Source organism: Ips typographus, linkage group LG5, assembly GCF_016097725.1.
Source record: "Ips typographus isolate SLU linkage group LG5, UJ_Ityp_2.0, whole genome shotgun sequence".
NCBI classification, from domain to species: Eukaryota; Metazoa; Arthropoda; class Insecta; order Coleoptera; family Curculionidae; genus Ips; species Ips typographus.
Window position 1 is genome coordinate 8,071,910 of NC_138426.1, and position 27,222 is coordinate 8,099,131.

General features: G+C 40.7%; 3 protein-coding genes and 1 long non-coding RNA gene across 10 annotated transcripts; 1 reads left to right on the top strand and 3 right to left on the bottom strand.

The window, feature by feature from the left end:
- On the bottom strand, positions 1–16,966 carry LOC145729153 (uncharacterized). Of its 7 annotated transcripts, none has more exons than XM_081979804.1 (17): positions 15,596–15,951; positions 14,408–14,685; positions 13,855–14,150; positions 10,973–11,173; positions 10,698–10,914; positions 8,695–8,960; positions 8,384–8,638; positions 7,284–7,457; positions 6,659–7,231; positions 6,323–6,447; positions 6,143–6,275; positions 5,938–6,031; positions 3,845–4,096; positions 3,431–3,785; positions 1,707–2,003; positions 1,328–1,654; positions 1–130 (listed from the first exon to the last, which is right to left on the bottom strand). In XM_081979804.1, exons 2-16 carry the CDS (start codon positions 14,667–14,669, stop codon positions 1,372–1,374), a joined length of 3,783 nt encoding a protein of 1,260 aa, XP_081835930.1. In that variant the 5' UTR covers positions 14,670–14,685; positions 15,596–15,951; the 3' UTR covers positions 1–130; positions 1,328–1,371. The 7 variants fall into 7 exon arrangements, with proteins under 7 accessions (XP_081835930.1, XP_081835929.1, XP_081835931.1 ...); XM_081979803.1 differs by lacking the exons at positions 1–130; positions 15,596–15,951 and adding exons at positions 159–1,267; positions 16,824–16,966; XM_081979805.1 differs by lacking the exon at positions 1–130 and adding an exon at positions 159–1,267 and having other exon boundaries at positions 6,143–6,260.
- Positions 16,967–16,973: 7 nt separating this feature from the next.
- On the top strand, positions 16,974–25,293 carry dnr1 (E3 ubiquitin-protein ligase defense repressor 1). Its single transcript, XM_081979814.1, has 7 exons — positions 16,974–17,216; positions 22,755–22,957; positions 23,015–23,168; positions 23,225–23,429; positions 23,491–23,695; positions 24,197–24,434; positions 24,496–25,293. Exons 1-7 carry the CDS (start codon positions 17,130–17,132, stop codon positions 24,685–24,687), a joined length of 1,284 nt encoding a protein of 427 aa, XP_081835940.1. The 5' UTR covers positions 16,974–17,129; the 3' UTR covers positions 24,688–25,293.
- On the bottom strand, positions 18,090–22,398 carry LOC145729163 (uncharacterized). The gene is made up of 6 exons (XR_014178286.1): positions 22,336–22,398; positions 22,058–22,190; positions 21,531–21,668; positions 21,292–21,479; positions 19,295–19,565; positions 18,090–18,213 (listed from the first exon to the last, which is right to left on the bottom strand). It is a non-coding gene; the product is annotated as an uncharacterized LOC145729163 (long non-coding RNA).
- A 125-nt stretch (positions 25,294–25,418) lies between the features above and the next one.
- Positions 25,419–27,185, bottom strand: LTV1 (LTV1 ribosome biogenesis factor). The gene is made up of 4 exons (XM_081979812.1): positions 27,062–27,185; positions 26,790–27,003; positions 25,816–26,730; positions 25,419–25,761 (listed from the first exon to the last, which is right to left on the bottom strand). The coding sequence occupies exons 1-4, from the start codon at positions 27,062–27,064 to the stop codon at positions 25,544–25,546; spliced, it is 1,350 nt and encodes a 449-aa protein (XP_081835938.1). The 5' UTR covers positions 27,065–27,185; the 3' UTR covers positions 25,419–25,543.
- Between the last annotated feature and the right edge of the window lie 37 nt (positions 27,186–27,222).

The window sequence follows — 27,222 nt, forward strand, 5'->3', positions numbered from 1 at the left end:
CAAGGCGCTTCCAAGAATGTTGGTCTTATTTAGGAATCAACATTGTTGAGGCAGGAGAAAAAGGAAGTGAATATGGGAATCAGACAACTGATGTTGAGGTACCGAGGATAATATGAAAATTCTTCTTCGTCTAAAACAAATTTGAAACCACCGTCAAGGAAATTTTTATATACATTTATTATTAGGTTTGTCATGCTAGAAACAGTGTTTACGTCAAGATTACTAAAATTGTATTTATCACAGAATCAGTGAACACCACTCTCTCTCTCACCTACGTAAAATTAAACACCCGTAAAATAAAACAGTAAAAAAAAATTAACATTAAATTCGGTTTTTGTTAATCGAATAACGTGTACAAAGTGTTTATCAGCCATTTAGTCCGTCATCAAGTCTCGACACACGTTGGTTTTACTCTCAAATAATACTTGTAAAAGATAGTCGAATCAAACTATAACAATAAAAATTTTGCACTTGACCTCTCTCTCTCTCTCTCTCCTTAGCACACAATTATAACGTAACTTCTTTTTGTAGCTTTCATTTTCATTCATTATTCATCACAGCGCGTCTATGTTTATGCATTAACTTAAAAACGAAAATAAGTTATTTACACAATACAAAACGTTAACGGTAAAAAAGGAACACGTTTACAATCTTATCAGGAAAGAGAAACACAATATAGCCTTAACGAGATTGGAAACATTTTCCGTTGCAATAATTGGTTACACCTATCTAACTATTTATACATATATTTATATAAAAAAATGTTCTATCCTTCTTACGCGCCGATTTACAGTCGAGAATCGCCTCTTTTTAATAAGCGCCTTAATACCGTGCCCCTCGTTTGTTTAAAGTAAAAAAAATGGGAGATAATCCGGTTTACAGTTAAGAAGAACGGCTCCATTGCGAAGTTAACGTTCACAGTTTGCAAAGTTATCCGGAAAAAAATTTTTCCCTGATTTTTTGAACAGATTAAAGGTACACAAATTTTGATTAACTTTACAGGAGCTGACAAACTGGACAAATTTAGTAATAAAAAACTTGCTATTGAATTTAGTTACAATGCAATATAACTTGCAAAAACCTCGGAAACTCGAATTGCAGCGTAATTCCTGAATGAAACCGAACGTTCCTCCTTGGCTTTAATAACACCAAAACAATGAACTAAAACACCCTTAACAAAAAAGGGGGTGTTTGCTGTAGGTACTACAGTAGAAGAGATCCCTGGTGACGAACCACGCAACCGAAACCGGTAAATCGTTCCGATCGGCTGTCAGATCACAACACGTCACAATCAATATTTGTCAGCAAACGTAAATTAAAAACTTACCGACAACAAGGAGCTGCAACAAAATCGACGGGCTTCGATGTAGGTCAGGCGCAGTCTCCGTTGCCAACGACAGGCGGGGGCGTAGCCTTGGGGGTGGGTGGAGGCGTTGGTTTGGGCGTGGGCGGTTTGATCACGTGACTAGAAGCGGACGGTTTGCTGTCCGCGTGCTGGTGGCTATTTTGATGGGCGGGAGGTGGTTGCACGTTGCCGGTAGCGTTTATCATTGGACCCGACGGTTGAATTACGGTTGGTGATTGGCCGCGAGGCGTTGACAGGTTCAGCGTCGAGTAGGCCATCGGTGAGTGACGTTGTAACGACGGTGACGATCTGTGATTGGTCGATTAGTAGACAAAGTTAACACTGACTGACCGTTCAGTACCTTGGCACTTGAGAGTAACCTTGAGGAGGCTGTCCCAAGTAAGCGGGACCAAGAGGAGAGTGTCTAGCGGCGGGAGGGGCTAATCCCAAAGTGGGGGGTAGCATGCCTGCGGTCGAAGGATGCATTACTGGTAGACCTAGTAAATGGGGCGACACCCTACGAGCCGCCTCCTTTTCCCTTGCTAAACGTTCTTTTTCTCGCTCCCTCTCAAGTAATTCGCGCTCTAGGTCGGCATCTTTAGACCTTGAGGCCGCTGCCGCCGCTAATCTTTGACGGTGTTCCTCTTCCAGTTTGAATCTATAATCGAATTTATAATGTAAAGATCAATAAGGTATTTTCAAATGTCATACAAGTGATGACTATCAAAACTTGATAGATTAGAAATGAGTAAAAATCAACTAAATGCGGTCATCAACCAATTTTTTTTTATTTTGTTAATCGATAGCGCTTCAAAAAATATTTAACACGTATTTTTTGTTTTCGGCTTTAGAAGCATTTAAACCTAAGAAAAATTACAATAAAAATTTTATTTGGTTGTTTCACCCTATATACGTTGTATCCCGTTTGACGTCATAAGGGGACTAGTTTTTGACGTAAAACGGTGTTCGCTGTTTCTTTTCAGCTTAGCGATCCTCGAGCGAAATAGGCAGGTGGCACACCGGCAATACACAATAGGCATTTACGAAAATTATACCAGCTAATTCCACCGTTTACCACAATCGGTGTAACTTTTAAGGATCTGGTTCATTACGGTTGAATGAATTTTAGAACGCGATTGGTATTCCTATTGCTGATATGTCTTTGACACTTGACTGGCATCCAGATGTTCATTGCTGAAATGTTTTATAATATCGGCATACCTCCATCTCGCGAACAGAATATATTCTAATATCCATTTTAATTTAACAAGTCAATCTCATAAGCTAGCTAAATTGCGGAACAAACCCACGAACCGTCAACCATAAACTAATTTTTGAGGTTATGACTCTAAATTTTAACGGAAAACCTGTCAAAAGTCACTTTTTTCTTAATTTACCGACGGAACTTCTCGATCCATAAATCATAAACCGGGTACATATATTCGGTATATTGGTAAAATTTCAGAACGACAATAGTAGTTACCAAAAACAATTTTCGAACGCTCTAGGTTAAACAGGTATCTACCGGTAGAATATTCGTAAATGCCTATTGTGCTTATGAATGTAGAATTCCACCTACGTTAGCATATTGAATTGTCCCATACATACGTCACGCACAGGGGTGTGCCAAGCGCAATTTAGTATTTATTCAGTTTTTTATAAAAAAACTAGTGGCGTAAAGTTTAAAATTATCAGTTAAACCAAATTTTTAAACAGGAAACTTTACAATATTATTGTTTGTAAAAACAACTCATTGTGTTGAACGGAAAATTGGACTATAGTTGATGACCCCATGGTTTTTTATAGGTTCGTGAGTATTAATTTGACACTTGTGACGTGTGGCTGTTTGCTCTACACAGTCATTAACGTGACGACCAAAAGTTGTCTTAATAAGCTGTAAAACTAAAAAAACCTACTTAAAAGGTTGCAAATGAGAAAAAATCAACTGAATTGCAATTTATCGATTCATGAGCGCCTTTGTGACAATTTAGACGTTTCGCAGTTTGCTTTACACGTATTTAGCAATGACATGAATGTGACGACTGTCAAAATTTATTTTTATGCGTTTATGAATGTTAATTTTACCTTTCATGCATGTACAAGGGCATCGAAGCTGCGCCTGTCAAACCTAGATACGGCATATAAGGATGGGTCATCGTCCACGCAGGTCTCAGTATCCGCTCGTAATAAAGCTGTTCTTCCACCATCGGTAAGGAATAATGAGTGTATGGCGAGCCGTACCCTGGCAGTTCCAGTCCCACAGGCACCGGGGGCAATCTGTGATCCTCGGGCCTATACGGCTGAAACCCACTTCTGCCCAAATCGGCCAGAGATGCCGGATAAGGGTTGGGAGCCGCCGTCAGTCGGGCATCGATGGCCGATCGACTGGTCGGGTAAGGCGTAGGCACTTCGGGCGGGGTCGGTTTAGGCTTTTCGGTGGCTGTAATCACACCCATTTTGACCATCAACAGCTTCGTCCTGAGTAGAACTACAACTTACCAGTCTCTCGAGGACGATGGGCAGCAGGCGGATCACCAGCAGAATCCGTTCCGGGTACATTCTGTTGCGCTAGGTTACGTAGCGCAGCCGCAAACGAATGGTTGTACTGGTTGGCGGTTGTGCCAGCGTTTGCCAGTGGGGCTGGGCGAGGTTTTGGATTGGCCACTGGCGAGTTGGCGGTGGTTGTGGGCGCGGCTGGTAGGCTGCCATTGGTCGAGGTGGGAGGTAGTTTGTTGGGGCTGGTAGGTACACCTGTAACAACGTCATATACTCAAAATTGTTCAAAGAAATTCAACACTACTGAAAAAATATTTTGTGGAATAAACAGCTTTATTCTTGTTCATACAGTGAATCAAACATACATTTACGAAAATCCGACCCTGCATCCCTAAGAGGCCTTAAAAAGAACTGAATATAAAACACACCCTTTTATTACCTTCCGCTCCATAAAAATAAGGGAACGTGGCGTAAGGGTCGCGATGGGGATACTTGAGATCCAGCTTGAAATCCATATCCGGTCGCGTCTCTATTTCGTCGTTAGACGGTTACATTATAAACGTCCACCCTAATCGAGCATCAAATGATGTTGCTATGGCGATAGGAGTTGTTTGGTTCAGACTGTGTCGTGTTGGTGTTCGATGAACCGCGCTAATTTAGTTATTGGAAACGTGCTAATCCGGGTTTTGGCATATTTAATAATCGATTTTTATGAACACTGCGTCCGAAGCTGTTATTGTTGTACTAGAGATTTTTTAAATAGTACAAGTTGCAGTTTTTGCAACAGCGCAATTTTAAATACATCAAACCATTTATTCAACACGAACGAGTGTCAGAACTAACTTCTTTTACGGTTTTAAACTCTCAATAGTCACTTTTAATTTGGAACACTCTGTAACTACCCATTAAACTTTCTAATAGTTTGCAAGGAGAAACCACAATGAGACAACCAAACAACAATAATTAAACTGCTCCCATTGTTAACACGCGCGTAAAACTCTCTAAAACCGCGTTACCCTTATCGACGGGGACCGAAAGACTGGCGATACTTGATTTTCCTGCCGGGACGAAAAGAGCCCTTGCTGCCCCCCCCCCGCCAACCACAAGGGCCGGATTTAAAGAGCGCTCGTCCCGGTGCATCCCCAGGCCCGGACTCTAGGGTTTTCCCGAATCCCCCGGAGGCAAGAATCGAAAGTACCCGGAATGCAGGTGCGGATCTGTACTAAAGTAATAAATCACCGCAGTATCCGCGAGGTTTCCCCGGGGGGCGAGATAAGCGTCTTTATTTGCCCACTTTTCGGTTTGCGATGGCACGTTCAAAGCCGCCCGATGTTTAACACTCCATATCCTCCCTTCTTATCCGATTCGGGGGGAGCTTAATAGCAGTTTTATTCCGGTTTCAGTTGGCTGGAGAAACGACAGAGGAAAAAGGGTGAATTGGTCACTGATTTGCCAAGAAAATCATGAACAATATCGTTTGTTATCCATCATATTCACCTGTCAAATTTAATAGCTAAAACTGCTAGTTTTGTTGTAAATCATTAAATTCTCAATTTCATTGTTTGTAACAATAAACATGTTTTTCGGTCACGTGACTGGTTTTTCAAGTATTCAGATGTTACTTACAGCTACTATTAAAATGACATTTTAAAATAATGTGGGCATTCATTTGTTTTAATGTTTGTAGTCATGTGATTCTTTTTCCAATTTTTCCCTTGGCATTTTAACAGTAACTTGTCATGGAACTTTAATAAAGGACCCAAAAGGGAATTCAAGGAGCTACACAGTGGTCCAAACTAGAACTCTGTAACTGTAACAATGACCAAGTTATGAGCTGAGGGTTTTTCATGCAATAGCTCCCTCCCTAACTGTACATACTTGCTAAATCGCTTTAATAGGAGATTTAAAAAGGATTTAAAAAAAATGGGAGGTATTTGACTAGATTTACTGGGGTTGATTAACAAAACCAACATAGTCCTATTATTGGAATAAGAATAGAGAGAGAAAGAGATTTTAAAGAAAATATTGTGAACTATTACAGTGTTGTTAGTTAACTGTTCATGCCTGAGCAGTTTAAAGACAAAACTTGGACTTACCTGAGTTTTGTTCAGTCTTCGGATTCGTTTTTCTCTCCACTATTTTTGGCGAGTGATTTTTTCGTGCAGGTTTTGCTAGGAACGTCGGTGGTGCCTGTCAAATTCAGATAAACTTTGATTTACTTAAATCAAATTTAAAAAGTTGGTTCAAGACAATCCAAGAGAATGTATTTTCATACATTTTTAGGTTTGCGAATGTACTCACCACTTTATCGCTACGTTGGCCGCTGGGCAGACGGGCAATACCCGCCTCCGGACTGTCCTCGGGCGGGGGCGGTTGCGTGATCCAATTGTACTGTCGTTTGTCCAACGGTAAACCCCACCTGGTGGATTTAAGCCTTTGAATCTGACCGTCTGAATCGAAACTAAATGCGCGCACACTAACCTTTCGTACTCCAACGACTGGGTGCGCAGGGTCTCGTAACAGTCCAAGCAAACAACTGCGTAGTCGCCGTTTTCTAGTAGCAGCGAATTCTCGGGCTGTGGATGAAATCGTAGAAAAGGAAAGTCCTGGAATAGAAAAATAACGGATATTTCTTATAGTGGTTCAGAGTGGCTGTTGTAAAATTGATCAGACAAACTTAAAGTTTGTGGAAACTTAAGTTTTACATTATACAGTGTTGTGCATATATTTTCGGTAAAATGAGTTTTTTTATGCTCTGCAAGCAGGTGGTAATAAATTTTTTCATCTCTTAACACAGTTAGTTACTCTCACACTCACCTTAATCAGCAGCGCCCTCACTCTTTTCCTGTAGGTAGTAATACCACAAACATAACAACAATAATCGTGAGTGTTGTATTCACGCCTATCCGCTGATGGAGCATGCCCCGTCTGGGATTCGTACCGACGCCACTGGTGTACTAAACTATGGTAACAAAAGGTGCAAACCAAAGCACTACCGTTCTCGCGCAGCTGTTCTGCGTTCGGCGGACTTTTATGACGCAACAACACCGGAAAATAGGGAGCGTTTCTGCCCTGCGGTTTGCTGTAAACCACCCGCGCCAACGTAAACTCGGAATGGAGGCCGCACAGGAAGCAGTAGATGCTGCTGCCCCCTGACGCCGGCTGACTAGAAACCGTTCTTTCGCTGTTGGTACTGGGTGGTGTTGGTATCCCCCGATCGCCGTTCATCGAAGACATGTCGGGCAAGGGCACGTCGTAACGCCGCCTCTCCAACGGTACCCGCTCCGATTCGAAATTATCCCACTGCTGCGTCAGGTGGTTCACGCATCTGGTGCAGCTTAACACTCGACCGTGCGAATCCATGCAGCTGTTTTCCAGCGTGCGTCCGATCTGCAATAGTCGCTCAGTAACCAGAAAAGAAAGATATGAAACGTGTGGTTACCTTGGACAGACAAGGAAAGTGCATAGCGTGCGAGTTCATCCCCTCGGCCGAGGTGCTTATCCACTCCATTTGCTCGAAAGGGTACAGCCCGGCGCAGATGAAACAACGGTAGTTTTGTGAACCTGCGTGGCCGTTTTCCACTGATGGTGAGGTAGTGCGCGAGGCTAAGGAGGCCTTAAAATAAAATAAAAAAATCTATAAGAACTAGAGTCAAGTTAAGTTAAAATTCAATTTTATGGTCTACTTATTGGTTTATACTGCTCCAAAAATAGTTGTCAAAAATTACACTTTTTATGACAGTAAATTGTCATTTTATTCATTAATGACACCGTATTACCTGTTATGACATTACGTGACCCTATCTTAGATAGATAGTAACCTCAGAATTGTCAAAGATCAGGCTAAGAAGCTTTACATTACATTTACTATTACAGCTTAGTGGCTTTTGTTTTCTAGTGCTTTGCACCTTATGGATCTTGTTTTGGTAGTAGTAGCAGTAATCACGGGACAATTTAGACTATCTTAGATTGGAAGCAATGTTCCAAATGTCAAAATCCAAACCTTCAAGCTGCCCTAAACAAACAAAATCGCTAAAATTCGGACCATGAAGCTATAAAGTACAATGCTTGCGGTAAGTTGTTTCAGATTTATATGAATCTTCGTCTTGCTAAGCTGTTGTGATAGCGGCGTCACCTAACCCTATCTTAAATAGACAGTAATGTGGCAATTGTCAAAATTCTGACTGTAAAGCTATAAAATACAATGCATCTTGGTTGCTTTAGTTTTCTAGTTTTGTGGAGTTTGTTTTGGTAGTAGTAGAATACTTCACGCAATCCTAAATTGGAACAAATGTGAAAATTCGAAACCTTTACGCTGCCCTAAACACACACAAATTTAGTCTAATATCTTAGACTGGTATATATTGCTTTGGAATTGTTTACACAAGTTATTTTCCATGGCTCTGGACCTTGGTTTGATTAATAGACGTCACTGATCAAATCTTAAATAAATATCATTAATATCAACCTCGCAACTGTCAAAATCAAGTTTGTCACGTGACAATTGTCGAAATTCATGATGTTAAGACAAAACTTACTTACCTTTGAGTTTTTACTTTCGGCCAAAGCTGCCTGTTTTTTCTTACTGGTAACGATAGACGCGTGATTGATATCGTACGGTTTGTAACGAATATCCGAACCTGCAGAATTCGCCGGACTTTTCACCGTACTCGGCCTGGACGTGGTGTTGTTCAAGTATTGCACCTCGGTGACGCTAACGTGATTATTCGCGGCGCTCGTCTGATTTTGCTGCTGCTGTTGTTGACTAGCGGTCGATGAGGGATCACCTCCAAACACCTGCGCACCAGAGATTACCTTAATGCCACAACCAATCAGATTCGATTTGGACTCACCTGGTGCTTTTGTGGGATACTTTTGTAACAAGTTGAGCACACTTGAACCATTCCCTGTGGGGACACGGGACTGGCACCGGGTGGTGCTTTCAGCGATTGAATAAATGGAAAGTATGGTTCCTTCTCCGCATTTGGACAGCAGTAAAGCAGTCGTATACTGGAGGACGGGTATTCTAGGGCGCAAGTGTAACAAATGAAGGTTGTCGTGTCCAGGGCGGCACTCTGCCGTTTCCGTAAGGTGTACTTTCGTTCTGGATGAGGCACTCCTGAAAGCAGTGCCAACTTGTTAATCACAGACAGTTTGATGCATGCAAAACTGCCTATACCCAAATTTGATCAATGTCACTTTCACTAGCTCACACAAGACAACCATTCCCATACCAAAATGACCCTTCCGCAGACAAGACCTAGATCCACTAAATCAAACACGAGTGCAACGTCAATCGCGCGCAGTAAAAATGCAACAAAGATTAGATCCTAGCGAATACAAACAACCAAAAACAACAACAACACAGTCTGACTTGTTTACCGAAAAACTCGAGATACTCGATAAGGATAACGTCATCTGGAAATAACCGGTTCGAGGTCGAGTGACCATGTTTTGATTACGCAATTCAATTAGAGGAATAATTCAATTAGAGGAATAATTCAATTACGTCGCTAGTAAAACGAAAGTCGAGAGGGTAAAGCGATCGATTAACGGATCAAAAATACGTATAAATCGAGTTGTATCGGTGGTTTTCTGTTGAATTTCATTGGGGGATTTGGATCAATCCTAAGTGTACGTCGAGCCTATCACGATCAAGACTCGTGAAAGTTCATGTGCGCTGGAAAAGCACCGATACACGATTAAATGGCAAAACACTCAAGATTTCGAGGAAGTCAATACTTTCTTACGTCACAGTTGTTGAGTAATTCTGTAAGTTCAGTTCAATAGAGTGTCCTAAAATGAATAATGTTTAATAATGAATACATTTTAAATTAAAAAAAAATGTAACTAAAGCGTCATAAACGTAATTTCCTGTATTTTATCCTCTTGCACTAGTATGGATTTATTTTAACTAATATACAAAGAATTTGGTGTTTTTTAGATCATTTTTCAGCAAGCTAGACCATAGAACTCTTTGGGGGATGGTTAAAATAAATCAATATCGCCTGTGAATCGAGATATCCTGAAAATGGTTTACTTTTGGAAAAACACTCTCTAACCTAGCTTAACCTAGTGGAAAACTGCATATCAAGACCAGTTTACAGTGAGAGTTCTTGGTAAACTTCAACTTAAAAAAATTCCCCACCAGATGTCTCCGAAATGCACTAGTCAAACTTATGACGTCACTGTGAACAATGACGTTTACAAGTATAACCAATACACTGTTGAGAAAACAAACATATTATTTCAAAACATCTTTGCCTTGTTAGATAACGTAAAATGCGGCCATCGATCACAATAAATCGACAACAAACCGGGGAGATTTGCATTGCAAGAATAACAGGCGGCCGGAATCTCCTACAATTAGCCGTACCCAACGATAAAACTGGAAATGTTAACCGCAACTTAATAGAAACGACAGTTTAAATTAATGAAGCTGGTTTTTTTTCCTTCTAAAGTCGGCAAATTCCTATCGGTTACTGTCACTCAATACCGCTTAATTAAATGTGGAATATCAGATTTCACTATAGAAAACTCATTAATGAATTTTATGGATGATGGAATACAAATCATATCAACAAAGTATGAAACCTCTGAAGGGTCAGCCATTTTTGTTTACAGAACCGAAATCACAAGGCTACATTCGGTACTAAGAGCAAGGTAATCGTTAGTGATTGGTGAAATAAGCTAAACGTCATTGACACACACACCATCACAACCTTTCATGGGCTTCTCAAAAGATCTGTAGAATGTGACAGAAACTCGCCGTTGTCCACATGTTCTGTCACATTCTATCAACAGTTCTCTTGATATTTCCGTGCGTGGACAAAATATTGAACCCATCAAATCTCACCTTGTCCTTGAAAGGTAACCCATTGTTTCAACAGATGCTGTTGACAATCAGAGCAAGCCTGAACTCGGCTCTGGGAGTCAATAGGCCGGCTACGACTAGGTCTGGGATGTTCGATTAGGCTGGGGAAGAAGGGTTGCATCGGGGCGTCCGCAGACTGTTTCGATGCGATAAAATCCAAACTGCCCCTCTTGAATTCGTCGCCGCACACGTAACATACCTGAAAACCACCCCATAAAGCTGGCGCACGATCTAGTGGCGGTATTCACTGTACTGACCTCGGTAACGGAATTCTTGTCCGGCATACTGAGGTCCAGGATGTCCGTGCCTGTTGACGAATTCGAATTTTGGTTGTAGAGAATTGGCGGAACTGACACTGACTGGACTGGCACTGACACGGCGTGCGGTTGAGAGGGGTGAGTTAAGTCTAAAGCGCCCTCTGGTACCATATCGTCGCGATCTAGGTTACTCGAAGCTACCTGTAACAATTATTCAGATCAACTGTCAGTTACTCTCTCTACTTCTTTTAAAATCAATCAATTTAATGGACACAGTTGCCAAATTACAAGGTAAACATATAACGGTTTTGGCAGAGAGTGCAAACACAGGCCCGCTGTTGTTTACCCAACATTATTGACGTAACTATATACGGTCTTTGTTTAAAAAACCACCAGAAACGTGTACAATAACCAGATTTCTTCCACTATCCGGTACACAACCAGACAAAAACATTTTACACTCTAAACATGCAAAATCTTGCGTAACGACATGCCAAAATTTTTCGTTAATCGCGCTGACCTTTTGCCAGACAAAAAAACACTAAAAATGCGCTCAAATCAGTGGCCGCAACAGGAAATAACCAGTTATAGGCAGAGGAGTGGTTATCAAGCTACGATAAGCGACTACCAAGAGCAAATTGTAATGTAACCAAATCCATCAGGCGACGTGATTCATACAACCTTAATAACAATAAACAGGACGAAAATGACATGTTAAAATCAGTCTAATTGATTGAAGCCGCGTGCCAAGAACCAGACCGGATCCGGTAAATACCGGTAGGACAAAGTTTCCGATCCAGTTTGGTTGACCGTTTGCTGTAATTTAAGGCAGTTATTACCAGCAAAACGTCCCAAACAAATCATTAGCTGTAATTGTTAAATTGAGTGACAAAAAAGCTTTTTGACCAATCACAAACTAAAGGAAACTGTTTGACGTGTTATGCCTTTCTATGTGTGTTTAGACAACGACCTTCAAATATTATTTATATCTATTCTCATAGTCTAAATAAACATTTTCGGTCTCCTAGTTAGATAAGGAAACTAGAACAACAATTAACAATCCTAGGGTAATTAATGCTAATATTAGAATGCGGTTATCAAGTGAAATCCAGTTGGAAAATATTGCACAACTGCGTTCCTGAATTTTCAAGGTCGTTTCAAAGGGGAAATTTGCCTTGTCTATCAAATCCAGGTGTCGCTACGATAAGTTCCAGACATCTTTACCTTGAACTTTAGAAAAACTTATCAAAGTAATCACTAAGCTTAGATAACACTGTAGTAATAATTGACGGTCATTAACTATAGCCTGGGGGAAGGTATAAAAATTTGAATTGTAAATCATAAATAAACGAAATTATGTTTTGACTGGGTCACCCAAGGTGGTTCTAAAATAGAAACGAAACACTTACGACCGTCATTTTGACACAATGATGCTTCTTGGGCGCCATGACGTCACGACACGGCCCGATTTTTCCAAACTGACTGAAACGCGTCCGCGACACACCCCCCCGTGATCTCTTTCTTGCGATGACCTACTCTCTCTCCTGTTTAGGTACACGTGGGTACCTTCTCGCGATCATTCCGTCATTTTAAACGGGCGGCGAGCGCAGCCTTCTCAAAGAACGGCCCAGCAGCGAAAGGCGCTCGTATTTTCGATTTTTGACCGTACCCACGTACCCGGTACCGCTACGTGTTTGTGGTGCCGCGTTGCCGATACCACTTCCACGAATCGCCATTTTGGTTGGTGGTCGACTCGACTGGATGGTTTTTTCTTAGGTTCCGGCACGGAAATGGGTTTTATGCGGGTACTTTGACCCACGGTCAGTTAACTTCGCAAAAAAACGGGTCACTACCACAATCCACTAGGATAGGACAGAAAATACTTTCTAAAAATGCAAAAAAACCTACATAAAGAACTAATTTGACCGTTTCATGTGTAGAATCACTTGTCCTAGAATTGACACTGGGAGTAGGTAATCCAAAATGGAGGAAACAGATTATGCTGTCAAAACTAAACTGTCAATTAGAACTAAAATACTGGTTTACCTCTTCATGGTTGCAAGTCCGTAGATCAGTCACAGATTTGGTCACGTGATTTACACGTAAAACAGAAAGTCTTAACATTTAATGAAGCAAAGAAAGAGGATGCTAAGCTGTTAGACTAACCAACCAGTGCTTTACGTTACTACTGGATTACTAGACATTAAGATCACTATCTTAAGCAGGTTGTCAGCTATCAACAGTCAGTTAGAGCAGTTGATTGATGACCTAAATTAAACTTATAAGTCCTTTCTTTTTCTAAAGTAGTTGAAGATAAAAAGGTTTATCTCCATTTGTGGGGATATTAAATGCGACAGCCAGGATCTCTTATTAATTAGTTTTGAAGTGTCTTAAGCCAAGTTTATAAAAGATGTTTTAACTTTAGCATTAGTAAGAAAGAAAATGGTTAATAAAACTAATTTAAAAGTCCAGTTTTCTGAAAACTGTAGGTCAGTAGTTACAGCTAAAATTAAATTTGGTTTTATAAATCAGGCTTTAATCACAAATATAATTTTCGCACCATCTGCTACTCCAATTATCCTAGGCTAGACGAAACTAAGCGGCAACACCGTAACTAACACAACCTGACGAACGTCACACACACACACACACAAACAGCGTGACGTCACACGCACGCTGAAGAAAACAAAAGAGAGAAACCCGTTTCCTTTTCGTTGTCTATGATCCGCGGACGCAAAAATTAGAGCTGAACATCAGCGGTTACGATTACAACGGCTACTAAAGCAGTCGGGCTGGCCTCCTGACTACAGATAAGCTAAATGCGTGCGCTGACGACGATGATCATCATCTCCGTTCTAACGTCAAAACAAAAGACAACTTACCGGAGCCGAAACCGGTCTGGACACCCGTAGCCTGTAGGAATCGTCGCGCGTCGTCCTGGACGGTTGAGCGGGCGGCAGTTGGGCAGGCGCCCCCTCCGCGTTCAACCCCAGCACCTGGGCGGCGTATTCGCCCTGCATGGTCATGTCGGCGCCCGTGTACGGTCCGTTGTCCACCCGTTTCAGCCAGTAGAGACGTTCGGGATGAGGCCGGGCGGTCAGTTCGTATTGTTCCCATTGCTGCAAGAGCAGTTGGTAGCACAAACTGCACGCGGTGTACAGACTAGGATCTGATTTAGCTGTAATAATGTTAATTAGTTATTTTGACAGAAGCTAAAGGCTACAAAAATGGTGTCCACCTCATTAAGATCCTAACTAACCTAGATGTAGCATTTGTGTAAACTACACTACAGTGAGTAGTTTCGAGTTCTTGACAAATCACAAACTACCAACCCTGCTGGAATTTCCACAAATGCTGCACATGTAAACCGTCTTTTTCTTTGTTCTTCCTTGTTTCTTCACCACATTTTTCACCCTTTATACGGATTAAACTTACCCCAACTCCTAGAGTACCCTTTAGGTGGTTCGTGACTATCCAAAAATGGAAAATAAGGATCCTTGGGTCGATCAGGACGCGGTTTAGAGCTCACCGGGTAGGACCTAGCATGACCACGATTACCGCACACGAAACACACTTCAGCAGGAGGAGGTTCGGCGGATTTCATCCCCCCGGAAGGGGGCCGATCGCCGATCAAAGACGACGACTCTTTCAGGTTCTGCGATGTCCCTAACTGTTGTTGTTTGTCCATAGTTTGCATTTGCCACCCTTATAGTCTGTAACAAAAATCACCTCATCAAGCTTTGTATACAAGTAATCAGTCAATATTTAGGCAAAAGTGGAAATTTCCATGTGTGATAATGGCAAAAGTTTATTTATAAATTATAAAAAGCAGTTGATAACCTTTGAGTGGCAGAGATCGCAAACTTTCTCACTGATCTCTGAATTATTTTTTCAACTGGTGGTTTGAGGTTATCATTCCTTTGTGCACATATTTCTGTTAAGGAATAGGCATTACTTAAATGCCAATTTTCAAATACAGTCAAAGAATTCAGACTAGAAGAATTACAAATACATGATTAAACAGCTGTTTTAACTTGCCTGTAGTCTGACAAACACTAACCTCCAGTTAAACTTAACTAACCTACTACCAGCTCAGCTGTTTATTTCCTTAATAACAAAACTAGTCCAATTAGTACCAAATTTCACTTTTTAAAACTCATCCTACTTTTCACTTTAGACAGGGACCATAGCAACGCCCCTGACCCACTTGTCTATGACAATCATATGTTCCAAAAAAAAAAAAATGATTAGTGGGCCAAAAAAAAAGACACTTAATAGTGCCAACCTGGCAAAAAGTCCTAATTATTAGCATGCGAGACAGGGTGGAGTCCCATTAAGGTGGGTTTTAACTGAAGCTAAATGATGGAACAGCTGTTTTCTGGAAGGATTTAAAGCCGGTCTTACATACACAACATGGGTCGAATGCGGGGCCCCACAATAACCGACGGCCGACAAAAAAAGGTGGCGAGGCCGATGGTACGGCCCTGGTTGCGATACGGCCCGGTACCTACGACAGGGGCTTGGGCAACAGCATCGAAATTTTCGGCGTTTTCAACATTTCGAAACGGTGCGCCATGGACGACACGCAGTTAAAAGACGATAAGGCGTGTGTGGATCACTTACCACTTTTTGCGATTAGTTCCAGACCTGAATCCTACTAGAACCACCCGGAATCGGGCATCACAAAGCCAGAAAAACACCTAGAAAACCCCGCTTCTCCCCGTATAAACTGGACCCGATTCCCGACCCTGTCGGAATTTACATTGCACTGTGCGGATAAAAGAGGGGCGCCCGTGGGAAAAACTCGAACGGTTTACGTAAGGGGCTGGGAGGCGTAGCCCGAACGAATCGCGGGTCTTTTTGGACGCGAAAAACCGACACGAACGTAGGAATTAATGAAAAAACATTATTTTTCCAACGTCCCTGATCATACTTGCCCGTCGCGCTCGGCCATCTTGAATTCATTTCCAACAATGCAATGCGCCAAAGCGCAACTCGTTGCCAACATTACCACAATAAATCACAAAATTCCATTCTTAAATCCTCAATTTCTGGGTTTAAAAGGTAGTTTTACCTTAAGCAGTTACATTGAAATCATTTTGAAACCTTAGATCTTTAAGGTCACAAAAAAAAAATCAGAAAAATCCTTAATTATGGAATACTTTTAAGGCCAATGGTGCCAACCATTTATAACTAAATCAATTCTTGAACATAGGCAACCATGAAAACAGAACAATGTATTTGTGCCTGTGATTGCCTACACCTAACACTATTTAAAAAAAAAATCTCATAAAAACGTGTATAAATTGGCAATGTCGCACTGATGAGGGTTTTTAAAGTTATAACTTGTCTCTGCCATAAGTCTTTTCTGATGGTATGTGGTACAAAACGATTTTACAGTAAACTTTTTTTAAACCGTGAAATGACTTAAACAGACAAGACACTTTCGGTATTAACCGGATGTGCAGAAAGAACCTATAAACAGGTTAAAAACCCCATATTTTATGGCACCTGAAATTAAGGGATGGAAGCGCCTCTAAAGATAAAACTCTTGAACGTCTCAGACAGTTATTAGAGAGTGACGTTGAACCGAAATTAAGACAAAGAAACACATTGTATTTAGACAGAGAGCGAGTTTAATGACCAATTTGTCAATCAACGTTTGTTTGTTTTGGTTGTGACTAAAGAAGCAACCGACGTGCTGTGTTGCTGTTTGTTCAGTTGCCTACCTAATTGCATTGGATGGAAGCTGCTTTTAAAAGTGTAGGGGTTTAGTGCGACGTTGCCACTTTTTTTAGCTGTTAGTTTGTTTGTTACTAATTTTAATTTTGATATACTTAAATCTACTTACCTCACAATACTCTTCCAGTACTTTAGGTTGTAAAGTGTTGCTAGTGTGGTCATGTGTGCTTGATAAGCTGGTTGGAAAAACGAAATCGTCAATCTGGCAACGCTGGTCGCCAAAAACAAAACAAAAGCCAGAGCGCGGTTTCTTGTTCCGATCCCTGCATGGCTCGATCAAACACTCGCGAACTGTTGTGTAGTATGGGAGTGCGCTGTTTGTTGCTAGTCCCCATTTTTCGCGTCTTTTTCGACTCAACCCCATTTTGTTAACAGACTTTCGGTGCTTTTTTAGTGACTTGTACTATCCAAAACCATGTGGTGTCTGATTAGCCAGGCCAACTCTGTCGTATTCGAGGTCCGTGTGGATCCCAAGTCGATCGGACAGGAATGTCTGGAAAAAGTGAGTTTTTACCATTATTACTTGATTTAACGCTTTAAAAATGCTTATTTGTATGTTTTGCTTTGTTGTTTAAACGTTTTTGCACGAGAAAGGGTGGTTGTCACTTAAAATCTGTCAAACGGCCATATTAATTTGTTGCTAAAAAATTTTGAGGCCAACACCACTTATTCAACAGGGTTGTTCTGATACGCGGTTAAAAATTGCATATGGCGGTTGGTAAAGCTTTTTTAGTATTGCTACAGGAAAACCGCTATTAGGGTTAAATTAAACAAAAGCAAATTTCATTCCATAAACGGTTTGCACCCACCGGTAATGGTGATCATTGTGCGAGCACGTTTCACGCGAGTCCAAAGTCCAATTATTCTCTACAGGTAGTCCAAAGTCCGACGTTCAAGTATTTTATTGTGTATCTCTCTCTCTCTAAAACTGTAAAATTTGGGTTTACCTTATCAAAAAGGTGTGCTCGACCTTTGAAATCTCCGATTTCCTAGTGAACTGTGCACCGAAAACTATGTAGTCGCAACCCTCTCTAAATATAGCAACACTTAATTGTTCCGCATAGGAAAAACATTCAAAGACCTTTGATTTGTCACAAAAAAAATCGATATTTGCTTGTACGAGCTGGTAATTTGAGATCAAAGTGTGTTTTGCAAGCCATCTGGATTTCGGTATTTTTGGTGAAAATACAATCAAGCCTAAATTCTGAAAGGTGATGACACTTTTAAACATGGAAGACCTGATTGACAGATGTCAACTTATTTTGTACCACATTTGGTGTTTTACGTTGACAGTTCTTAAAACTTTATCCAGGAGTTGTGGTTTTTTCAATTTTAAGTTCACTTCAGTTTGATTTATTAAAAAAAAGAATAAAACTTGTCCAACCTGTCACTTGGATCGCCTTCCACTGTTTTCCATCCGGTTACACGCACTTTTGTGCTGGACGCAGACTTGTGCTGGAAAGTCTCCTCAGAGCAGGGTTGCCTTATTTCTTATTTTTCTAAAAAATGGTAAACGTTAAACCAATTTGGCAACCGGATATACGTTGGTCATGAAATTCTCTTAAAATTTGCTCATTTAACCCACCCTGTATTTTAAAAATTAAACGAAATAGTCACAAGGATGCTAATAAGGATTTCGTATACGAAGAATTTTGACACTGTTTACTTTGACGTTGAATAACTCGCTTATATGACAAGTAACGTCAAAATGTCATTGAAGCGAAATGATAGCCCAGAGTGTGGGTTTTTCTGAAATGCCCTTCCTTGACTTAATTGGTTGCAGTGTTTAGCTGCTAGAAGGCGTCAAAGTCAACCCAATTTTGACACTTTTTACTTTGACGTTGAATAACTCGCTCATATGACGAGTCACGTCAAAATGTCACTGAAGGGAGACAATAGTCCAGAGTGTGGGTTTTCCAACCAATTTCCAAAATAACAATGTGACAAAAGCCATTTAAAAAACTAGTTTAATAGACTGTCTAAACGAGTTTAATTTATGAATAAAACACCTACTTTTTTGGAATCTATTGTATGCTAAATCCAATTTTATTACCAATTACGATTGGTTTTAAAGGAGATATCAGCACGACACAATGTAGCGTTGCAGCTGTCCAAGATATGAGTGGCTAATGGTTGTATTAACATACCTCTGAAGACAGTGACAGCAGAAACAAAATAAGACAGGAATTATTACATTCACGCGATACTTTTGTTGTCAGTTGCATATTTTTCTTACAAATTGTACAAATAATTGCTAGATAAGCTCGGTTACTAAGCCCGTGCAAGTTTTTAACACAAACACACATGTACGAGGTTAAAAGTCATCGTCGATAAAACCAACTTAGTTAGAGATTTGGATACAAAAAAGCATTGATTTAATACGACCCCAAAGGTGAACCTAAATCTGGCAAGCGTGCGGGCCAACCGATTAACGAGGAAATAATAGTTTATGCAAATTGCATCATTTAAGCGCAAAAAGCTTGCCCCCCCGGTTGGACAAGTGTAGGTTTTTTGTGTTAATTTGAGGGTTTGGCTAGTTGCCAAAATACGGCAACATGCACTAGAGACGTGTGTGCTTACCTCAAACGACACGTTTTTGCTTCATGTTGGAGTGCAAAGCCAAATAACTTAAAATTCAGACAATTTAAGTTTAATTTACGTGCCAGGAATGTCTCTCTTTGGAACGTGTGGTGGTTGCAGGCAAGTAACTCAAGTTGACCTCCAGGATGACCGGATCTAAAGCCATGTGACAACAACTGTTCTAACCGGATTCCAAACCATTAGATTCTCAAGTAAATCATTAAATTGACGAGTTGTCTCCGTTTGTATGGCCACTAATAACAGCAATTTCCTAGAACAAACAGCACTTTTCAGTTTCATGACTTAGTTCCTGATTTAGTTCACCTGAACTAGCTTGTTAGTTTATTTCAGTTAACCAATCTTATTCGTCCCCAAGGAACGATTTGTTGTTGATGGAGCCTCCTCCAGGCTATAAAACTGTTTCAGGAACTAAATGAGGTAGGAGGGGACTTTTTTCAAGATACAAAAAAAATACTTTATATACTTCTATCACTGCTATCAAGTTGCCTTTATCTTGCACTTCATGGCCGTCACGCCGACCAGACTTGAGGACGTTCGAGTGCGTTAGACTTTGCCCCCCGCTATTTACAGAGCGCAAAGAAGGATTTTTCTGATATTTAGCAGTTGCAATTTGCTTATATAAAGTTGGCCGGTGGGCGGTAGCGGACGCGGCAACGCCGCCCACGCTCTAATTAAGAGAAAGCCTTCATTTTTGGGAGCAGTTGCCGGGAATTAGGACGAAGGGAAAGCCCCAAATTAAGAGTAACGATCACCTGGATCAAGTCGCTCCCTTTCCAAATAGTCGTTACAAGCCTGGTTGCATAACGTGTCAAAAGTTGACAGTTGAATCAAATATTTAGGATGGTACGTCACAATATTTGTAATTGCAATTAATTGGTGGTATTTATTTTCTGAACTTTCACTGTTTGCACTAACTTATGACCTGACCATCCTTGTTCAACGCTAGTAATTAGACAGTGAAAAGTTACTTGACACTGACAAGAACCACTAAAGTTTTAGGCCTTTGAACTGTTATTTCAGTCCGCCTGTCCAAAACAAACAACATGGTTGCCTTCACTCTATTTTAGGAATTATTTGAGTAAAAAGCTTCATTGTCCCTAAAGATAAATGGCGAGGGTATATTGATGGATTGGCAGTCAAGTATACCACTAGAAAATCTACATAATGTATGCGGGAATCGGTTGATACCAAATCGGGAATACGCGGAGGCCAACCGGTCTGTAAAAGTGATTTTCGTGTGTAGGAAACCCTGTGTACGGTCACAGTTCAAAGTCCGTGAGGTAAACCCAACCGACGAGGTTTAAAATCGAGATTCTGAGCTTAACATAAAAAAAGCAGGTGCTACTCTAGATTGTTAGTGTGTAAACGGGGTCGGAATTCTCGCTGTGGGTCCAAAGTCCATTAAAACGTTTGGAAAAAATGCTTAAGCGCGGATTAACGTGGTTCGCATTGCACAATTAGGTGTTGAATAAGTGATTTCACCGTTCAAAGTCCACTCAGCTTTTGTCACGTACTTATTCTACTCAATTTTTTTCTCTTAATAGGAAGTAAATGTATGGGAACCTCACTCAGAGAGCTCGAATACATTACTGGGGTTCTAAAGTCCAAACTTTCATATTACTCATTCAATAATTATGTAGTTTTTAATATTAAAGTCTGAGAAAACCCTACTGAACATATGACAGTCGTATAGTTTGTGTGAGACTTTGACTGTCATATGTTCAGCAGGGTTGCCATCACATCCACTTGTCAGCAGCACCCCAAAACTATTGGCCTAAAAAGCATCGTTTAAACAAAAGCACGCGTCCAATAAAAACCAATTGAATATTATCGCGCTAATAGTTTTAATAGCGGGAAACTTGGCAACCGCACAGATTCCCCCGGTCAAAGTCCACCCGCAGGACAACCCGATTAGTTTTAATGGATTGGCCATGTAACAATGTCTTTGTTTTCTGGGGAGTTTTTGTGGTACCAACCTTAAGTCCTCGGCTCTCGATTTGCCAGTGCATGTGGTACCAAGAGGTGGTCGATGCGAAAAGCCGGCAATTTAAGCCACGCTTCGGGAACGTGCGCCAGGTACCCACGATGTGGACTTTGCACCCAATTCTCGGTACTACGTGATCGTTTCTCATGCCTGGCCGCTATGACATCACAAGTTCAGACGCTGAAAATTATTAGAACCAATCAATTGATCACCCTGAAATGGTTTGATTACCTTCCAAACAATTATCTAAATGGCCACAGTCAGAGTGCTGTCACGTGTTCTTGCAGTGTTTCTACATATTTCTTGTATTACAGAGAGTCCTCCTGATGGTTGCGTGTCTTAATCGAATTTGTGTGTCGAAACTTCCATCTGTGAAACCCAAAAATAAACTTGACACACTAATGGACCCCTAATATTACCTTATTGTTGTTGTTATGTAAAAACAGTGAAAATTGATGAATCCATTTTATTTTTAATGTCCCCAATAATTTGTCTTGTTATGACAAACATGTTAAGCCATAAAAATAGCAATTTTTATTATTTATAACTCTGGGTAAAGGTCGTAGCTGTGTGTGCACTTTGAACCCATCAATACAAGCAAAACACTAACTTTTATGGTGACTTTGTTAAATAGGTATTTAAGTTGTCTGATTAGGACAAGTTACAATAATATTGTAAATAATCAGGCTGTAGCAGGAAAAGCACAGAGCTCTGCTTGTGATAGGTTTAAAGCTTCACTTGAAATCTCTGGCGTTTACCTAGTTTGGATAAGGTTTATGAAAGCATTTATCGGGATTCTGGAAGCCTGCGAATTCCATAAAAGAAACAAAATTTCCTTTGTTCCGTGCATTTCAATTTTGTTTCTCAACTGCGGAATCTCGTACTAAAACACTAAAAACAAACCAAAAGTGGGTGGCACTTGTGTGCAGTTTAACGACCTTAAACAATGCAAATATTTAGTAACTGCCTCGTCGATGGTTTAATGTTGTATAAATAAACTAGTTTGCACTTGTGGGAGTTTGTTTTAGGTACATACCTTATTAGTACGATGAACAAAGCCCTAATTAAAAAAAAAAACAGTTAAAAAATTCGGTATAACCTAAAAAACAGTTCAAAGAAAGGGTTATGTCACCCTGCTGCACTTGGAGTATGTTTTGCTTTGTTTGACTTGTTAAAAAAATGAAAGAGAGAGAGAATTTGTTTGAGGTAGTGACAGTGACACTGACAGGGTGACGTTAGGAACTAGGAATGGGTGGACGTTTTAGGAATGGGGCGTTGTTTTACAGTACTCTAATATTATAGTCTTTATCATCATTTTTTTTCTATTTAGACTTAATATTTTTGAAAACAAAAAAATACGGGTATAATAATTTCAATCCGTCTTTGTAAATATGAAAACAAAAAAAATTGTGGGATAGGCCCATTCTTTAAAACTATATAAACTTTTTATTGCAGATATGCAACCATTTGGGCATCTCGAACGAAGCAGACTATTTTGGCCTTAAATACGAAAACCCTAAAGGTGAGGAGCTGTGGCTCAATCTGAGAAACCCCATTGACAGGCAGGTGAACTGCCACGCCCACACCACACCGTTACGGTTGGCGCTTAGAGTGAAATTCTGGGTGCCGCCTCATTTACTGCTCCAAGAGAATACCAGGTAAATTGAAACTGTTGTGGATTAGAGTTAGGTTATTAACAGTGGGTGTGGTTTCAGGCATCAGTTTTACTTAAACGCCCGTTCCGATCTGATCGAGAAACGCCTACTGACCAACGATTGGGAGGGCGTGGCCAAAGTGATTGCTCTGATTGCTCAGGCCGAGACTGACGATTATGACGCGGTCCATCCCCCTCACAATTTATACATGCAGGTTGGTTCGGTGGTGTTTGCAATGTTGCCAGGTGTTTAAGTTTGGTTAATTTGCAGACTTGTACGGTTACTAGCGGATGTCACACGCCCAAACCAAGTGACCTGTTACAACGAATCATTGCTGAACATAAAAAGTTAAGGGGAATGAAACGTTCCACGGCTGAATACTGGTTACTTAAGGAAATTTCCGATTTTGAGTCGTTCGGGGAGGAGGTTTTCACTAAAACCCAGGGGAATGTCTATCTGGGGGTTGGGCCTCACGGTAAGTCGTTTAACCACGCCCTCTAACCACTCCTTTTGGCTAATTTAGTTGTTGTTTGCAGGAATAACGATTTATGACAAAACTAGTATGGAGAAGGACGCCATATCGTTTACGAACATTGTGAGCGCTTCTTCGCATCGTCGCACTTTCAAGCTGGAGTATTTCTCCTGCGAAAACAAGGAGACTGTCATGGAAGTGAAACTGGACTCTAGTCATAATGCGAGCAGTTTATATCGCGCCATTACCGAGAAACACGCGTTTTATAGGTGAGTTTTTCCTCTCAGCTAATTTACTTATTAAGTTTTACTGGGGGGGGGAGGTTTGGGGAAGCACACGCGAGGTTGCCCGTTTTACCTTGGCCTACGTGCATGAATTTTTAATTAGGGGCGGCTCTTGACGTCATTGTGAATTTATTAGAGGCTATTATTAATCTTCTCAGTATTTTCCTTTGGATAAGGCAGTCATATTGAATTGTTACAACACTCAGTTCGAATTAGGGATGGGATCGCGAATGGGAGTGTATTTATCTGTCAATTGTCAAATGATAAGGTTTTCAAATGTCATTTCTTACATTTGAATTTTTTAGGGTCACGTGACTGTTTTATTAAGTTTGAGTTTTGACAGTTTACCACTTCTTGGGGTTACGCGACTTAATTTTGGCGTTAATAATTTTAAAACAATTTGTCCGTACGTCCCTTGTCAGAATGTCAATTTAAAACATCAAAATGGCGCGTTTTTGTGTCAAATCTGACGTGTTTTTGTTTCAGTTGCGAAACGGTACGAAGCGCGGTGACTGCCCAGTTTATTCGCGACCTGAAAGGCACCATCGTGTCAATTTTCAACGAGGACTCGACGCTAGGCAAAAAGTACGTTTTTGACATTCGGCGAACTTGTCGCGAAGTGTACGACAACGCCAGACGCGCCATCTACCAAGAAAGTCAGGCGCGACTAGCTTTAGACGCCGGTAAACCTGACGGATCCGAGTGCGACGGAGAACATTGCAAAGTAAGTTGTGACGGTTTGGTGACAGTCAAGGGCGGTTTTGACGTTGACGTTTCGTTTGCAGGACTCCGAGAAACTGAGCAGGGTGCTGGAGGCTTTGACCTGTAAAATTTGCATGGACAATCGGCTCGATTCGGTGTTTTTGCCGTGCGCTCACGTGGTGGCGTGCGCGTCGTGCGCCTCCCGCATCGACAGATGTCCGTTGTGCCGGAGCGAGATCACGCAGGCGCAGAAAGTTTACATGCCCTCGTGGTAGTGCGGTGTTGCCACACAGCACTCGTTGATCTCCCTCTTGTCTTAAACTCAAGTATTTTTGTTGTGTTAGGTTAGGTTTTATGCGGCCTCACATTGAGACCGCGGTATACGCTTTCTCCTTGACTGATCTTGGTCCCTTCACTATTATATGACTTTGGTGGTGCCCTCTATGTTTTTTTTTTCGGTCCAATCGAAGGGGCCAACCACTATTTTGACAATATAGATATTGTGGTTATCTATGGAAACTTAGTCGTGTATTTTGTGTAACTGCACCAAAGGCAGTTTAGGATCATTCAATTGTTTTGTGACAAGTGACAGATCGTGAACTGCCCTCGGTGAATATAAATAATAAGTGTGTTGTTCTAGTTTGGATCGAATTAGATGATATTAATAGAAAAGTATTTTGTAATATTATTAAATACGATGCGTTATCTACGGTACGCCCCTGATCTGTGTTAGTAGGTTTAAATTTGATTTGTGATATCCCGATGCATTCATAGATTTTAGTTGTTTTTTTTACTGATGTTCGTTTTTCTTAATTTGTACGGAAAATCCCGATTACAGTTCGGGTTTCCTGATAGTATTAAAAAGACGTTATTTATTATTGCATTAGTGTTTTATTATTACAATGCCAAATAATCAAAATTTCGCTTTCAGATCATTTAAGGTTAATTGATGGAAAAATCAAGGAGTTAGTACACTGTTATCAGGGTTTAAATGAAAAAACAGTAATCGAAAGCAAAGACGATAAACTTTAAAACCTTTCAAGATTAGGGAAATATTTACAAAATGAATTACTTTCAAATTTGGCAATAACACAATTTTTTTCAAGCCATGTTGCCAGACTCTCTAGTCTTCTACAAAATTCTGTTTCCTTGCACATTATTCCTATTATTAATACTAATTTTCACTTGTCGCTTTGCCTCATCCTTGAACGCTTCACTGTTTTGTTTCTTCTCTAATCGTCTCTCTCTTCTGTACTCTTTCAGTGCCATTTTCCTGTCCCGTTTCTCCTCCGGAGTTTCGTTCTTATTCCGGATTGACAGCGCCGACAGTTGTGATATAACAGACTGACCTAAATTACGATTTCAATCAAATAAAGTCAAAGTGTTAGAGGTGCTAAACTTACCGGCAACAGATTTAGGGCCCTTAGGTTGGTAACCTGTATTTTCTTGGTCCAGTCGATTTAAGGCTTTTGCAGTGAGTTTATTTGAGTCAATAACGTCTTTAGGAATGCCAGTGCGTTTGTCGATTTTGATTTTATTGCTTTTTTTCGGAGGCTCTTTAATCAACTTAGGATGATTGTACAAGTTTGAATAAGTGCTCAAAATAGTCTCACAGTCCCATTTCGGCTTCTCCTTCACCTGAACATACTCAAATTCCTCTTCGTCATTTAAAAGCTCCATGCACTCCATGACTTTTTCAGTCATTTTCTCCTTGTCCAAAAACTCCTTCTTCTGATCCCTCTCAAACTCTTCAGCGTATTGCAGTAGAATGTCCGAATTTTCCGGCACATACCCCTCAATTTCTTCAGTGTCCAGAGCCCCAATTTCATTCTCATCATACTCTTCAAACATCTTTTCAAACCGATCATCTAGTAATCTCAACTGGTCATTCCTTCTAATTACTGAACTGGTCACTGAGTAGTTGGTGAATCTGGATTTTGTTTCTTCTTTCTCAAATGTGTGTTCTTCATCTTCTGTTCCATCAAAGTCAGAGTCTATGTAATTGTCTTCATCTTCTTCATTCATTTCCTCACTGGGGGCTACACCTTGTGCCAGCTCTATGAAATTGTCTTCTAGCATGTTGTCTGGATCGTCATAGTCAAAATCCTCATCCATTGCCGCTACCAGGTCTGAATCCAGGTGAAGTTGGGGCCCTGACACTGGGGCTGCTTTATTCAACATTCCCACCTCCTCCTCGACTTCAGACGCAAACACCGACGAAGGAAGGTTGAATTTGACTTTGTTGGCTTGTTCCAGACGCCTGCTTTCCATTTCCTCTTCCACATGTTCTGGCCAGGCCATTTTGCGATCCTCTGGATCTGCAGCAAGGTTTTTGTTTAGTAAACCAGGTTTAAAATCATTATGCAAGCTTACATACCTTTAAGATGCTGCAAATAGTTGTAATCATCATCAAAGTAGATGCCATACTTGTGCTGTTCTTCCAGGCGCTTCTCTTTTTCTTCTTTTGTTTCCTTTTTGGTAACGGGCACTAAAACACGTTGGGGAGCGGTTTCGTCGGCAACTAAGGGATCCTGCTGACTTCTGTGAACCAGTTGGAAGGTCACTCCTTTAAGTTTTTTCTGTTTTTTGGGCTAGAATAAAGAACCATGTACAACTAGGTTATGGAGTAAACAGATAAAGAGCAGTTACCATTTTAAGAAAAAGTTGCCTTTCAGACTGATATCAGCGTGCTACACGAGGGAAAACCTGAAGAATAATAAAATGAGAGTCTCAAGTTTAGTTCACGTGTTGACCAAAACACCAACAGCTGAAATGCCAAAACTGAAAATGTTAGGTTAGGTCATTGACGG